General features: G+C 42.4%; 2 protein-coding genes across 2 annotated transcripts; one reads left to right on the plus strand and one right to left on the minus strand.

Annotated features, from left to right (window-relative positions):
- Window positions 1-2,895: 2,895 nt before the first annotated feature.
- rnf114 (ring finger protein 114) lies at window positions 2,896-8,156 on the minus strand. Its single transcript, XM_020095864.2, has 6 exons — window positions 7,952-8,156; window positions 6,965-7,115; window positions 6,651-6,757; window positions 4,845-4,959; window positions 4,647-4,754; window positions 2,896-4,559 (listed from the first exon to the last, which is right to left on the minus strand). Exons 1-6 carry the CDS (start codon window positions 8,086-8,088, stop codon window positions 4,494-4,496), a joined length of 684 nt encoding a protein of 227 aa, XP_019951423.1. The 5' UTR covers window positions 8,089-8,156; the 3' UTR covers window positions 2,896-4,493.
- Window positions 8,157-9,840: 1,684 nt separating this feature from the next.
- On the plus strand, window positions 9,841-14,947 carry spata2 (spermatogenesis associated 2). The gene is made up of 3 exons (XM_020112822.2): window positions 9,841-9,970; window positions 10,903-11,688; window positions 12,278-14,947. The coding sequence occupies exons 2-3, from the start codon at window positions 11,338-11,340 to the stop codon at window positions 13,625-13,627; spliced, it is 1,701 nt and encodes a 566-aa protein (XP_019968381.1). The 5' UTR covers window positions 9,841-9,970; window positions 10,903-11,337; the 3' UTR covers window positions 13,628-14,947.
- Window positions 14,948-16,970: the final 2,023 nt, after the last annotated feature.

Below are 16,970 nucleotides of genomic sequence, written 5' to 3' on the forward strand. Positions count from 1 at the left end.
CTCCCCTATTGGACATTAACGCTAATACAACCAACACTTCACACCCCCCCACCATGATAGGTTAAGCCCACTGTGGTCCCCCCCCCTCCTGATTCCCTCATGCACCCCCACCGAGGTTTGATTTCAAATGGAAAAATTAATGGGAGAATAATAGCCTTGGGCCTCGCTCTCTTCCACACACACATCTTAGTTGGTCTACAGGGGGACGCACAGAGAGCGAGAGAGAGAGAGAGAGACTGAGAGGGTGGGGGATAATATTTAGATCCATTCGCCTCACTTGGCCCGCTATTCCACTGTGACACAAGCGCACATACCAGTGCATGAGTGCACACACACGCACACACATCCACATACACCAGGGACTTTTCGCTTGCACCTTAGAGGGCTTAACTTTCAAATATTAGTACAGTGCAGATTTCAAATAGATAAATAAATAAATGAGGATGCAATGATTAGCAATTCTCCTGATAGTTATCAATGTGTTTCATATTCATTTTCACTTCCAGAGAACATTTCTGCAGAAACAGGGATTTTGAGAACTTTCCAAGCTTTCGGAGAGGCTACGAAAACTGGTGCAAAGAGTTTTATTTGCAGCCACTTAAGTAAAGTACACAGAGTATAGTGTTGAAGACAAGTGTAAATATAATCTGTGTAATCCCTGCCGTTCTGAGTACCTCTGGCATAATATTGTGATATTTGAGAGGGCAGACACACACGATATGCAAGTTTCACTCTAGCTGATACAGGGCCATGTTGGTTGCAGGCATTATAAAATCAAAGTTAAGACTCGTCGCTCTTAGGCTATAGCAACACAAGAAGTGTGTGTGTGGCTGGGGTGGGCGGGGGGGTTTGGTTGTTAAGAGTTTAAAAGCGGAAGAAGAGTTGGTGTAGAACCAGGATTGATGTCAGGGAAGCCCACTGGCGCTTTCTGTTCAAACATTTGAGAGGACCGGCCTGCCGTGCGGCAGCGCCCGGGCGGCAGGATTCCCGCTCTTCCTGTTTCTCCTTACTTTGAGGAATTTTTTATGGTGAGCAAACTCCCAGTGCTCTTCTCACACGCCCCACACCTCATCACAGATACCTGCCTCAGCAAAAACTAGAGAGATCGACTGAAAGAGAGAGAACTTTCCAGGCATTTCAGGAGTTCCTGTCTTTTGTCACTCTTTCCATGTATCACACAAAACTACATTTCACCCTTTTTCTGTTGGATATCACATGGATATTATCATGGTGATGGACATTGTGGTCATAGATATTCCAAAAGGTTATTTTTGGGTGACTTATTGCAGAATGTACTCTGTGATACATGTGATAGCAGGAGGAAGAACATCTCTCTGGACCTGGTTCAAACGGAAAGCTCTGCGGACCGCTGCCAAAAGTCAAGTCGACAGACAGAGAGGAGTCTGAGTGTGCATGGGGCCGCTGGGGCCTTCAGAATTGTGCAATTTCAACAATATAAGAAAATATTGACTGAGCTTATGATAGTTTCATCTGTTCAAATGTCTTGCTAATAATCAGTTGAGGCAGCTGGAGGCATGAACTCAGAGGTTCAGGGATGCATGGATTTCAATCACAGCACCTTGAATCGGGAGGAAGGAGGAGGTTTAAACACATAAGAAAACAATAGGCTGGTGAAGGGGTGTCTAAGGTGGAGTGGTGCTGTGACACACTTCTAAAACCAGCCACCGTCCCCACGCCTCTCGCACTGTGCCTTTGGGTACATGTAGCATTAATTGCTGCCTCCACAGAGCCTGCAGACTGCGCACACCATCTATTGCTCGCATCAAAGAAACCACATGCTGAACTTTATGAAATTTTTATTCAATGTGTTCACTTGTCTTCCCCTTTTCCCTCTTTCTTCCTATTCCTATTCCCCACCTTGGCCCCCCTCTCCCCCTCTTTTTTTTTTTTTTTTTTTAGCTCCGCCACCAAACAGACAAGAAAGACTTCTCTCTCTCTGCCATATTTTTCAGCTCGACTTCCTTCCTGCCCAGAAGCACTCAAGTATCTCGTTAGTTCTCTCACAGCTAACATCTCTCCTCTCTCTGCCAGGAGCAAAAACCTGATTGGGGAGTGTGTGTGTGTGTGTGTGTGTGTGTGTGTGTGTGTGTGTGGGGGGGGGTGGGGACTACATCAAGAAGTTTGGTGGGTGAGATTCTCTGCAGAGCAAGGTGAGAGACTGTAATATCATTTAACTACAGTAATTACAGAAACAAGAAGTGCACAAAGGAAACAAAGGGAGATGAGAGGGTTTTCTCTCCCTGTGGACAATGTACACCGAAGGGCCTGAGTTTCATCATTAACTCAGCACGGATTCAAGAATGTGCAGAAACACATTGCAAAGATCATTGTGGGTGTGACAAGAGCATCGTCCTGATTTCCAATACATCAACAAAAGTTTGTAGATTGCTTGTGTCATTTAATAGAATCCACAATTTGTTCTTTTCACTAACACACACCTTTTTCCTTTTCCCCGTTTATGACAGCAGAGCAAATCAAGAGATTCAACTGATGACATTACGTTCCCTTTAACTGCTCTCTCTCTCTCTCACACACACACACACAGGTCATCCATCAAAGCAGCGAGTGTTGTTTCTTCCCCCCACAAGTCTCATACACACAGGTATAAATCACTGTGCCTGATTTCTGGGGCCAGGGTTTAAATAATTAAAGAGGTTTAATTTATCAGGATTTAGCACCCCCTGACAGTAGGGCTGACAAAAGAAAATGAGAGATATATTAAGAAAGAAAGAAAAGAAAAACGGTCATCATACATGAGAAACACATACAGAAATTATTACACATTTTACTGGAGAGTATAATGGACATTGAGGCCTAAGTGGCACCAAAGACTAAAGTGAGAAGGCATTAAGGTTCTGCTCTAGAGCTACTTGATCTGGGTGAATGCTGTTTTTATTTACCTGTCGGTTGAAGACAAATGCAATGCATCTGTGTGTGAAGACTTGTGCTACTGTATAAGGTCAATTACAAGTTATTGGAAAACAACACATGTAAAACAAGACACATTTCTCATTTTATAAATTAAAATACAAATATCTAGCTAAAAAAAAAAGTCAAACAAAATTCTCATTACATCACATGCCGCCAGTATTTGGAAGGACACAAATAACAAAATGTCGATTCTTTTTTTCTTCTAGACAACCATTGGTAGTGATGTTCAGAAATATGATTTTCTTCCTTTTTTAAGGATCCGAGACACTTGAAATGAAAAAACACACAACAGTAGGTACAGTAAAAGTCATATCACGTCATCAACTGTTTAAAGGTGAAGTAATTGTTATTCAGCTAAAACTATAACATGTAACTCCACCAAGACCTCAGTTTCAAAAGACCAGTGACAGCTGTGTATAATGCGTTTGGAAAAAAAGAAAAAAACTGTTAATAAACTGAGCAGGACACCAACTCATTTGAGCCGGGCACATCATTTTAGAATGAAATCTGTGTTGAGTAATGTGTTGCAACACAGCTGGGTGAGTGTCAGCGCTGTCGTCCACCGACCTGCCAGAGAACGGTGGAACTCTACTGCCCTCCTATGGCCATAAGCATGCAGAGAAACTCTCACCAAATAAAACAGAAAGAATCACATGCGCTGACCTTTTGAGACACTGAATGTTCTGCTATCGGTTGGTTCACTGGATGACGTATTAGCCCTATGAGTTTTGGAAGTCAGAAACAAGATCTACTAGCAGGCACAAAGACATGTGGGAGAAACATTACAATAAAGCAAACAGCCATCTCTGGCTTTGTTTGACCCTTGTATTATTTATTCTTTCCAGTAGATCTCTGAAAACAGAGAGAACACACACACTCTCTCTCACACACACACACACACACACACACACTTCACCCAGACACAACATAAAAAAAACAGTGCTTCCATCTGCTAATAAACCAAAACTAAAAAACCCTCTTCTCTTTTGAGAGTAAACATGCATCGTCACTCTTGAGTATTTTATTATATATTACTGTTAACATCACTTGACCGATGACTTCAGAGAGAAGCTCGTTGTTTGCTGGCAATAGTTAGCCACCTAGTGGTCAAACCCTTTCATAACATCAAGTATTGATTTTAATCACAACTTTGGAAGTTTTTGGCTATATGACACCAACATGTCATCGATGAACAGCTTCAATAAACATAGTTTAATAGATATTCAACAAACTATCAAATCTACAGACTCAACTCATGGGGGAAGATAAAAGATTATCACACCAGAAACACTGTATCCTAAATCAGACAGTACAATATGCTTCTTTAACCATATTGCTTAATTTATTATCTGAATAATAAACCTAATAGATTCATAGTTACAATACCAATTCCCTGTGAAACTGATTACCCATAGTAATACAGTACCAACAACCTTATGATCGATGGATGATGATTAAGTGTTTTGCTTGGTCTTCTCAAGACTTCACAATCTACCCTTCACGTCACTGGATTCCTGCTCTGATGGGTTGTTCCTCATGCTCTAGTTGTCCAAGAGGGAGCGCTGTAGAGCCTCCTGGATCATCGTGTGCTCATCTGTAGAGTAGTCCTGCAAATAATAAGATTTAAAAAAACTGTTAACTGATGGATGAAATGCAAACAGACACTCAATATAGCGTTTAGGGTCTTAACCTACAACAAATGTATCATAGGAGAAGGTGTGTCTGATCTTCAGGTGCTGGAAAAAATCAGCACTCCTGTAGTTGGGGTCCCCCCAGGGCATTGAGGCACAGATGGGGCACACCTGAACAGACACAAAGTGAGAGTGACTTCAACCATGATTCGGTTGGAAACTGAGAACTGGTGGGATCACAATGCAATGTTGATTTCTTACTACTTGGCGTGTATCTCGAGCATGCTGGGAAGTGCAATGTTCGACCAGGCCGTCCTGATCGAGGTTCTGGCAGTTGCAGTACGGGCAGGTGAAGGTGTAGCGATTTGGCACTGGACTAGAAAGAAATTTAGAAGGAAAGAGAAAGTATTAAAAATAGAAAATGCAACCTATTCTTCATTTACATTTTTTTTCTTCAAAGAGATTTGTTATTTAAATATAAGAATGTTGCAATTTGGTTGTAATGATATTAAGCATTAACTGGTAAGAATTTTTCAGGCAGGATCACGATCCAAGATCTTATCACAATTTTTTTTTTTTATCATGTTGGTTTAAAGACTATTAAGCAAATCTTTGGCCCGGACACAAGTGTGATATGTTACCACCATAACACCAGTGGAGGTGGAGTGGAATGTTCATGCGTGTGTGGGTCTCTTAATTGGATAAAATAATTCCTTAGGGTGGGGGATGGGTGGATGAGTCAAGCATACATGCAGATTAAGATGACAACAGATTCACGATCTACTATCGTCATATCACACATCCCTAGACTAAATGCCATCTTACAGCTAAGCAATATCATTGATCATCTGAATTAAACTAACTGGGTGTTTAATTCAGATATATTATTTAATTCTGGGTGACAACTATAACTGCCACAATCTGATTCGTCATCATGTCCACATTATACATTACATCATGTGTTTTTTGCTAGTGTCTCCAAGTGAAAACAAACTGACAATTCTGTTTATCAGGCTGAGGAAACACAAGCTTTCAGTCTTATCTCAACTGAAAAGGTTCATTCTGAGTCTAAATGATCAAAGAATTCATTACGACTGTGTTTTGCACTTGTGAGCTACGTACATATGGCTTCACCCTGCCGGTTGATTGTTTTGTGTACAAAGGAAAGCGGGTGGTGAGAAAAACATTATGCAGATTCTAAATTATCCCAGTAAGACCTTTGTATCATATGAGGAATTATGTAAAATGAATGAAATGTACATCTGGGTCACTACAGTTTCTTGAGTGCCTTAATCCTGTGTAAAATGCAGCGTATACCCTATAAACAGTATATAGTGGCCTCAGAACCACCTCTACTTTGTGCCTCCTAAAAGACATCCCACAATGCAGTGCTTCATATTCGATACATATGTTCACAGGGAGGCTGTAAACACTTGTGTTGATGTAGGGGTGTTGTTTTAGAGATCAGTGAGACATGAAATGAGCAAGAGACCTAAGAGTTTAAAAAGCTTATCAGATGCTAAAAAAATAGGTATCAATATAATTTATTTGCGTGTGTCAGCGGTTGCTCCCACATTTGGCAAAAAAGCAAACACACTCTAATTTGTAAAGCACTAGTTATAAATACTTAGTCTGTCTGTGCAGCTACAAAGTGAAAATGAAAGCGTCTGCTCCAAGCAGGAGCAGAGTCACATCAGGAGTGTTTTTTTTAAGGGGGAGGTTTGATAGAGTGAGAGAGTGAAAGCAGTTCAGAGCTCTGCACTACTCTACAATGAGGCAACGGTTCAAAAGTGTAAGTAACAGATCTTTTATATTATTATGAGAAGTGTAAAAGCTTAAACAAATTAAACATTGTGGGCCGTCAGCGTCTCTGTAATTAACACTGCACACACCTTCAAGTGCACTGCTAGAGGGATACTGCGGACATCTCTACAGTTACTGAGTCAGCACATCTGTTGCTGTAAAACGTATTGTGTAGATCAGTAACGTTGTTGTCATGAGAAAAATGTCCACTGCTACACTTGTAGTGTAGTGTCAAGCCACTGAGAGTCGTGTTTTTTTCTTCACCTGATAATGGAAGGCTGACTCTGGGCAGTGGTCCTCACTCCCTCCTCAATGTAATCCTGGTATTTTGAACAGGCAGCTGTGTGGCTTCTCATCTGAGAAAGGCCAATCTGAAGAATGAGAGAACACATGTCAGTAACTACCACTGCATGACCAACATCATGTACCCTACATCCTGCACCTGTTTCAAAGTAAAAGCACTATCATGTTTCTGTTGATGGTATACATTCATCTGTTTGAACAAGGTTTGAATTGTTCTTGGAGGACCGGAAGACACACAGTTTCATACCTTGGGACAGCTTTTGCAAAGGTCATACCTGAGCTCCGCATCCCTTGCAGGCTGCCACAGATGATTGGATGAGGGCCTCTAAGTCAGCAGCTTTAGTCCAGTGGCCCAGCGTGGCCCTACATACAGCACAAACGGGCTTCTGTGGTCGCAAACACTCCTGCAGACAACTCTGGCAAAACCTGATGAGAGAAATGGCCCGATGAGGAAGAAAGCGAGTGTGTTTGCATCATGTGCACTAGTGTCGGGGCTTTACACTGGTTTCATGTTCAAGATGTGATGTTTACATGGAACGTGAGAAGGCAGGTTATGCAGGTTTCTGATAATCTGTGTGGTTGTGTCTTGTTTTCACACAATGTCAACAAGGTTTGGTACAAACAATAATTTAAAAGTTTCGTTTAAAATCCAAACTGTCCTGGTTTGTGGGAAATGGCCTTTCCCAAGTTTCTCGATGAGATGTTACTCTGAGCAACACGGATGTGGGATAGTCACCATGGGAACCTTGACACTTGATCATGTGTGATCGGCTTTAACTTGACCTGTGGGGACTTTTTTCTGTGCTGCCATGAACAACAATGTCTGACATGAAGAACTTGATACTGACATTAGCTGGATGATCCCTGCACAGCTCAGGAACCAGAGCTTCCTGTAATTCAGATGGGAAGTCCCCACCTCAAGAGGGCGAAGGGATTTGTAGTCTTTCAAACGATTTAGAGAATTCCAGCAGCGGAGATCTGAACTACAACTCCCAGGTGAGGCCTCCTCATCGGTGTAAACAAAACTGAAACTGATTGAGCGAGCTGGCAATGATTTTATCCAACGTTAAAACGAGTAGAACACAATTGAAAGCTTGTGGTAGAAGCAGACAGACGCGGGGAGGGGGTGACGTGAGTGTGGCTGCACGACACGTTTGAAAACAAGCGCTGTGTCGCTTTATTCTCTCCTCGAACGATCGCACCGCAGCTGGTGGACGTGGGTTCAGAGGGTGACAATAGGAGATAAAGGCAAAGATACTCACGTATGTCCGCATTGTGTTTTGACGGGACTGTCGAAGATTTCTAGGCAGACCGGACACACGAACTCTGACACGTCGCCGCCGCCGTCCGACACGTTTTTCTTGTGCTGAGCTGCGCTGAAGCCTCCGAGCATCGCCATTTCTTTTCTTCACTGGATCAGTCGCCCAGTGACGTCACCGGCTGCTGGCTCTGTTGTTTTAAAGCGCGAGGGCGGGGTACGGAAAGCGCGACGGTTCAAACACACGTGCATTTTCCCACGCGCCATCTACACGTAAACAACACGTTAACAACACATTGACAGAATCAACTTTATTTGATGTGTATGAGTACACATACCAGGAATTTGACTCCGGTGTAGTTGAGCTCAGTGTACTTACACAAATAGACATACAATTGACAACAGACCACCAGAAACTCACAACATAAACAATAGAAATATGTGCATACGTGTGGACAAGAAACATTTAACTCCTAATTCTTACCAGAGGACATAGTTCAGTGGTGCAGAGTGCAAAGACGCTCAAACACATATGTGTCGATAACATACAGGTTACATGAGGTTATATGAGGTACTTTTAATGCCTCAACAACACATTGATCACATGTCATCATGGTGTTTACGTTTTGTCAGAGTGTCGACATGGGATTTCAGCCGTCAAATTCATGTGTACTTAAGCCTTTTGGTCACTTAACCCAGTTTAAACAGGTAACAGCCTCAAACGACTTTAAAGTCAGCTGCTGAGAAGAAAAAGTAAGACAGTTTTTGGTCTCTGATTTTGGCCAAGCAGTGTCTTGAACAGCTTATCAACTCACTGCTCATTAAGCTCTAGTTTTACCTACCTGAGAATTATTGCCAAAAGAACAGGAGTGGGTTTTAGAGCTGGGTAAAGTGGTGGCTAAATCTAATATAGCCAGATAAACAACGTACCATGATACAATGATAAATGGATTATGTTTCTGTAGTTCAATAATTACATGGGACTGAATGAAGACAGATTTTTCATTTTCATACATTATTTGTGTCTTGGGTGTGGTAACAGGCTTGGACGAGATGGCAGATTAGGGTCAAGTTGGGGCCATGTTATGCATCATAGGACAAAACATGTTCAGGGTAGAGATAAGGTTAGATCGAGATTAAAGGCAAACACATACCAATAAGGAAACAGAGTCCACTTCCTGCACAATCCTTCACCTCGGAGTTAAACGCTTCTACCTTTTGCTTCTGCTCTTGACTTTACAAGCCCAGATATAATCAATTAATCAAGACATTCTTTATAAAATGATCAAGTGCTGCATATTTTGGTGACATCATGTTTTAAGCGACCAAAACAGAGAAAACAGAAAAGTTCACATTGGAAAAGCTGGAATTGGACAATGCTTTACTTTATTATTATTATTATTATCTTTAATTATGCTAAGAATAATGGCCATTTTAAAGATTTACATCACTTAGTTGTTGACTTAAAATATTGTATGAAGTTGAACCATAACAGTGAAGTGAATAAAATAATAGTTCCCTTAAAATTACTTCCTGGACATTATCATTGTTTGAGTGCTCTGCAGATATACTAAATATTTTAGGTACATAACTGAAGACAAGTCACTAACATCCGCTGGTGGTTCTAAAATAAAACAAACTACCAGGCTCCAAGTAGAAATAGTGCTGTTTCAAAGCTTGTTCACACCAAATAATGATTTTTAAGTTAAGTTTTAAGTTTTTCTCTTATTTACTTTGTATGACGTTAGTTGGTAAATAAAACATATTCATTTTGCTTCTAAATCTTTTGCAGAGTTGAATATTTTGTATGTGAATTTTTATAGAATTATATTTTGGTCTCCAAAACAAACCTCACACTTCAACACTGCTGGTGATGCAGCTCGTGGGCTCTGCGTCCTCTCCTCCTCAGCACGTGGGCCCCTGATGCTGCTGACCTGTCACAACTCTGCGCATGCGCGGTGCGACGATGGGCATTTCCAACAGTGGAGGAGGCGTAGTTAGCCGCGGCTAGCAGGTGCTAAAGGTAAGGTGTGCGGGGTTGAGGGTGTTTCAGCGGATAAAAACGGTGAGATCTCTCAACCGAGGCAGCGTTAGACCTGGAGCCGGGGTCACGGTTACTGTCCGGACAGTTGGCTGGAAGAACCGCCACAGATTCCCATGTAGCCACAGACCGCCCATGCTAGCTACAGCAATTGTTAGCTAGACAGCTGCGCAGAAATGGGCGTTCACTGCTCACAGCCTGCGCTCAGCTGGGGGCCCACGCCAGCCACGGCATCGGGTTCAGTCGGGGTTGAGAGTCATTAAGGATAAACACCCTCTCTCTCTCTCATTGTTAGCGTGGGTCGTGGTGTAGTGGCTCCTTGTGATGCGCAGTAGTAAGACATGCTGTTATTAGCTTAGACATGCTAACTCGCTAAACGGCTGCTCGCTAAGGTTGGTGTGTGTGTGGTAACTGGAATAGCCGGTCAGCTCGCTGGGGTTCAAGCCTGCTATCAGATTTGAGTCTCAAACACACCCACACAAACCGATGCTAAGTGGAGGGTACCACGGGTTACACGCCTGTAACGTAGCTCACACATTCACTGGCGCAAACAGGAGCGCAAGAGCAAAGGCACAGTCGACCGTAAGTGTCGATGCTGGTTATGAGCACTGTAATTCAGATGGTGTGTCGAGGTGGCGTGTTTCGTGATAATAATCTCACTTCAACCCAGTGGCTGTTAAATAAGCCACACGATGCATCCTCACATCATCCCACACACAGCACATGCACTGCTTCTCTGGTACTCATACACGCCCCCTCTTATCTGAACCATTCGATTTTTGTATTCACCTTTAACGATGATTGTTACGACTGTATTTTTTGTGGATTGGATTAGCATTCAATGAATCAGAATAAAATGATGCCCAATGTCCCTCCTGCCCTATTTTCTGACTGCTCTCCTGTTTTCGTTGCAGCTTGAAGACGGCTCAGAAAAAATTACTCAACCATGTACGTGTCTTCATGATGAGCGACCTTCAACTCTGCACATGCTCAAACCGAGGAATGGAATAAGTTCAACTGTAGACACAAACAATCGGCCTGTTTGACTGGAAACAAGTCAGACTATGAGCCGGTACCAGAGATGCCCGTAAGAAGGCATCCCTACAGGCTGCAAGCCTAGCTACGCCAACTGAACGCTGTTTAGAGGATGTGCTGCTGATCAGACGTGACGTCTCGTTCCTCTTCCACCTCTCTAAAACGTTATTAACGTTGAGTGTGAGACCGTGTGTGGGGTGAATAATGGTGGCAAAAAATGGTGCCTGAGCATCGCATCCTGGTGCAGTGTGTGCCAAAAGGGGTGAGGTTCTCTCAGAAAAGTACAACAGCTGACTGATAGTCTGCTGCCGATAATGGATGCCAAGTTAAAAGAGGACCTGTTTCGGAGGTATGTGACGGCACTGGAGAGGCGCCTGGAGGAGGGAGGGGAATACAGAGGGATTGGAGCTGCACCAGAGGGGGACAAAAGCAGACACAAGGACAGTGAGGCCCTGCTCTCCACAGCCACAGCTCTGCTAGGGGCATACCAGCCAGATCCTGCACAACGTTTCCGCATGGTGCGTTTCTATGAGGTGGTGGAGAACTCTCTCCGCTGCCAGAGAGGGGGCAACCTCAGGAGCCTGGAGAGAGCCTTTCATACTCTGGAAACCATCTGCACCAACCTCTTACTCTTCCCCTGGAAGAAGGAGTTCAGATGTATAAAGGTGAGTTTAGTAGACTCACAGTGTTGACATTTTATTCTTATGTTTAATGCTGATATCAACCAAAATTTGAATCTTGAACACCATTAGCTTTTGATATTGTTTTCCCCAGGAGTGTGTATTGATCACAATTCGATAAATTACTTAACCTCTGTATGTATAATTTCAAAATCATGAAATAAAGTTGTGAAAAATTGAATCACCCTCACATAAACAAAATATTATTTTATACTGTTGAAATCAGCCTAAAAGTTGTGTATCTAATCATTTCTATAAAGCATCATGACTTAAGGTTCCCCGAGATTTACATCCTACAATGTAATTTACATCTGCATATCCTCCATATAATTCTTGTTAAAGGAGTATTTATTTTCTAAGAACACTGTACAGTGTGTTAAAGGTAAAACCCAAATGTTTTATTTTTAGGCAACATCTATATGCTGTTTATATTTTTACATACGTACTAAATGAAACCCTTTACTTTGAATTATATGATATCAGAGGAATAACATGTGAGGCTCAGTGTTGCTCAATCATGTCAAGCTGTTTTAACTGACTGACACTAATGCTGATGAACTCATTTTTCTTTTAGACCTTCACTGGCCCGTACGTGTACCATCTGCAGTCAGCCATTTCTGAAGCTGAACTGCGATCTGTAATGCGCACCATTGGCTACGCGGTTGACCATGATTCGCAGTTCCATTTGCAGGAGCACCCAGGAGGAGCAAATCATCTGCGCCAGTTGGCGTTTGAGCTCTTCCTGGCCCAGGCAGAGTGTCGTCTTCTGGGAGAGGTAGTGGCCCTGGCCCGCGGTTCAGCCTCAGAGCTGGAGGCCCTGGAACTCCGCAGGGGTTGCAGAGATGACGCAGCTGGCTGTGCCGAGGCGCTCCGCAGACGTGATAGCCTTGGGGCAGATATGGCTCGTCTGTCTGTGCGGCCGATGGATATAGAAAGGCCTCATGCCCACCACCTGAGGCGAGGTAGCCGACCATCTAAGTCTGTGGATGTTACGGATGGGGCTGGTCACTGGCATCCAGCAGTTAGCAAGCCTGTCTTAAAGGCCTCATTGAGTCTGAGGAAGGAGCCCCTGTTTGTGGATGCAGAGGAAGATATGAAGGATGAGATCATCAGGCCCAGCACCTCAGCATCTCTCTTCTCTGTGGTAGCCCCACCTTCCTACAGCCCTGTTGCAGATTTCTTCCCAATTCAGTCGCCTCCCCCGGCTGATGTTTACACATCCTACCACCTGTCCTCTTTGGATGAGATTGACTTGTACACTGAGAGGGGCGGTGCTGGGACAGGGGGAAGGCAGACTCCCTCTCGACCTCCATCCAGAGAGCCTCGGGATGCAAGAGACGGGTGGCTGCTCAAAGCTCATGGTAGTGTGAAGTGTCAAGGTTGTGGGCTGAGCTGCTCAACTATGGCTGCCTGCCAGAGGTGTGACATGATCCTCTGTTCTGCCTGTCATGATGTGGACCCCTCCCCTTGCTGTGGCCTCCAGGACTACCACCCCAAATCCCCACGACCCCTTGATGGATACATCCCTGTCAAGGAAAAGCTCTCTGTCTACTCGAATACCCACTCCCACTCCCATCTCCACCCGCATCCCCTCACACTGACTCACTCGCACTCTCACCCCCACCCCCAGATGGTGGAAAAAACCCTCATGTCCACAAAGCTGTTTGCAAGCAAGTCTGTTGCCCTGACAACACCAAAGGGAGTCAGCAGTGAGCGAATAAGCTTGGGGGGATCGCGCTGCGGGTTCTGCAACAAGCCAGGTGCAACGCACACCTGTGTGAACTGCTCTAAGGTGTCCTGTGACTCGTGCATGGGCTTGTATGCAAAGGATATCTGCACACGAAAGAATCCGCAGCACAGCTTTGTGCCCAACCATCAGCTCAACTTCAAATCTGGCACTATATCTCACCTGGTGTACCGATGAATCAGGCAGACTGAATATTTTTTCTCCCCTCTCGTACCTCCCTTAACCCCATGGTGTAATCTTGCACTACTGCTTTAGCTCTGTTACCACTTAAACAACTCACTCTCTTGCCCTTTATCTGATGGTCTTTTTCGCTCTCTCTAACATTCTCTTGAACTTTGTACGTTTTTCTCTTGCTGTCAGTAGGACCCTGGAATGCACACGCCACAGAGAGCCAGATCGTGTGCCCTTCTCTCTGCCTTGTACAAGTTCAGGCCTTTTTAATCTATTTCTTCTTCTTCCTTTTACCTTGATACCTGCTCTTGAGTAGTCATGTGATGTTGTAGCGCTTCCCAAATTCCTTAAATGTTGTCCTCCTCAAAAGGGAAACTAGAGAAAAGAGAGTTTAATTCCTTCTCATCTTGAATGAATTCCGTCCAAATGAACATATTTACTTTGCCTCACTTCTCAGCTAAAAATTCCTCTAATATATAAATATATATATATATACATATATATATAAATAAATATATACTGTATATGTGTGTGTGTGTGTGTGTGCGTGTGTGTGTGTGTAGAAAAGACCTCTGAGCTTGCATTGTGACAAAGGAGATCTTTTTAAACTTAAAAAATGTAAGGAAAACAGAGAAAAAATACACTGGACGTTAATAAGTCAATAGTATATATTTTTAATCTATTCTGTAGAACAATGTGAGACTGTTAAATGGGCATGAGGTGTGGCATTGGGATTTTGGGGTATAAATGTGTGTCTTTGGGACGTGGGGTGGGAGATCTCAAAGGGACATATTGAGACAATGGTCAGATGCCATATATTCTATTTAAAAGATTATGCCTTGTAAATTAACCCTCAATTGTTTCTGGTTATATGACTGAGGTTTAAATGCTGCTGTTGACTTGAGACATTGAAGATGTATGGTGTTGACTTCTTACTGGTATATAGCCTGTGGAGTTGTGTCATTTCCAAGCCTTCTACCCCCTCCCTTTCATTACATCTCCATGGACCATGATGTTGTAGTTCTCTCCGACCAGATCAGCGGTCCCCTGTCAGTCTCAGGTGGGAGTCAAAGGAAACTCACACTGGACCACAAGCAATTGCAGTTGTTCTGATAGCATGTGAGCTGATTGGTCTTAGACAGTATGAGAGTGTAATCTCTGACACGGTTTCTGTCTACCTCAAATGGCTACAGCGAACACACCCAGTTTGACATTGTGGTTTCAACGAGCCCAAAAAGCTGAAGAAATACTGAGCTTATTACATTATTCTTCTCTGATTTGCACTTTTTGTTTTGATTGATTATAAAATGTCTCTTGCAATCAACAGATTTACCCATTTTTAAAGGTTCAGTGAGTATAATTTACTGACATCTAGTGGTGAAGTTGCATGTTGCAGCTGAATGCCCCTCCCCTTACAAACATGAAAGAGAACCTGTGGTAGATTTCAGTTGTTAGTTTAAATTTTTTCCAGTTTGGACTACTGGAAAAAACATGGCGGACTCCGTAGAAGAACCCACTCCTGATGTAAATATAAAGTATTTAAATATAAGGGGTCCATTCTGGTGTAAAGAAAACAACAATTTGTACAATTTAGATGAAACACTAGTGAAAACATCACTAGGATTTATTTTATATTCAATATCTGCCAATAGTTCTCTTTCACCTGTTAAATGTTAACAGAGGTTATTTATTCTGTGAGATAATCCTGAGCTGTGGCTGGTTACAGTTTCTGTATATACGGGGGGGTTGACACAAAAACATGAACAACTGAAATTAGAAGTACGTGCCTTAGTTCAGTAGCGCAACAAACACTTCAATCATGAAGAGACTTAACGAAAAGCACTGGAGATTTATCTAATTTCTCAGTTTATATGTTGTGTTTCTGCAAAGTTAATTACATAGCACTGTAACTTTTAAATCTCATGCAGTGTTATACTATGGTCTGAAAAGATTAACACCTTGTTTAAAACATTTAATTTTTTTAGCCTCCTGGAGGAAATTCTTAAATTGAATTAAATGGCTATTGCACTGTATTTAACAGGGATTCATGTTGTTGCGCCTACCCACCTTTACAACATAGTGATTTCAAGTTTGCAGTCATTTAAGTTTTGTGGTGATTTTCCAAGTAATTCAGGTTTACAACATGTTTTTTGCATAGTTTAGACCCAGAAAGCCGCAGACCTTTAATCAGGTGCATCTTTGGTTAGCATGAGTTTTCCTCATCATGACCATTTTAACTAATTTATTAGTCTAAGTCAAAGGCTTGGGGCTTACAGCTAAAAAACAATTAACATTTAAAGCTGTCACCAATTAAGAGGGAAGATTTTGTGATCAGATTAGATGATTAATGCAGTATATTGCAAGGGTTGTTTTGACGGACTGTGTAGGCTTTGGTTGCCTTTATGTTCTGTAAGGAAAACCCTCTTGATGCCTTAAGCTCATTCAGCTGTCATGTCCTGGAGTATTTTAGGTTTTTGGTCATTTACATTACATTGTACCAGCCTGTAAACAATGACATGGTCTTGCCAAGCTACATGAATTAAAGCCTGTTTTATAACAGCACAGGAAAGCATAAAAAATACATAAGATAATAAATTGTGTGTTAGTATAGATTAAACACCAAGCAGAGTTTCAAAAACCGTAATATTGAACCATAAATATTGACACAATTATGTGTAAATTCCCACTTTATTGACAAGTTTTCATAGAATAGTCTTACAGGGGTGAAATCTGTGATAGTAATCATGTACGCTGATTCAAATTTTATTAATATTTTCTTTTTCTTACAAATATGATCAAAGACATTTGGTTTGAGGGACTATTGTCTGATCTCATACTGCTGTCCATTCCTTCCCCTTAAAATCCTGTTGTATGTTCATTCTTTTAAAACAAAATGAAGAAGGGATGTTTTGATAGCATTTGGATGTAGCTTTAGGATTCTTTGAAAGATGTTCTCGGGTCAACATTAACTAACATGGGCACCACATAGATCTTGAGCGACCTCAGGGGAGGTTGGTTTTCATCTAATGAAGCCTCTCTGAATTCTTTCAATATTTATCACAGATGTATTTCAGTTGCTCGACTCTGTTCACCGCAAATCATACCAGCAACAAAGACTTTTCACAAGTATTGAGCCATGTTGCAAGAGTGATCATATTGCCAAATGAAGAACAAATCTCCTGTTGGAGTAGGAAACAGAATCATGTGGCTTGGCTGGATGTACAGTTGATATTAGAGAAATCTTTGATCTTTCTAAAGTTTAGCCTTGTGTCTGTAGATGTTAGCCTAGAAGGTGAAAAATCAACACAGATACCTACCTGCACATCATGGGACGTGGCTTTGACTTGGA

The sequence above is a fragment of the Paralichthys olivaceus genome, chromosome 6, assembly GCF_024713975.1.
Source record: "Paralichthys olivaceus isolate ysfri-2021 chromosome 6, ASM2471397v2, whole genome shotgun sequence".
Classification (NCBI taxonomy): domain Eukaryota; kingdom Metazoa; phylum Chordata; class Actinopteri; order Pleuronectiformes; family Paralichthyidae; genus Paralichthys; species Paralichthys olivaceus.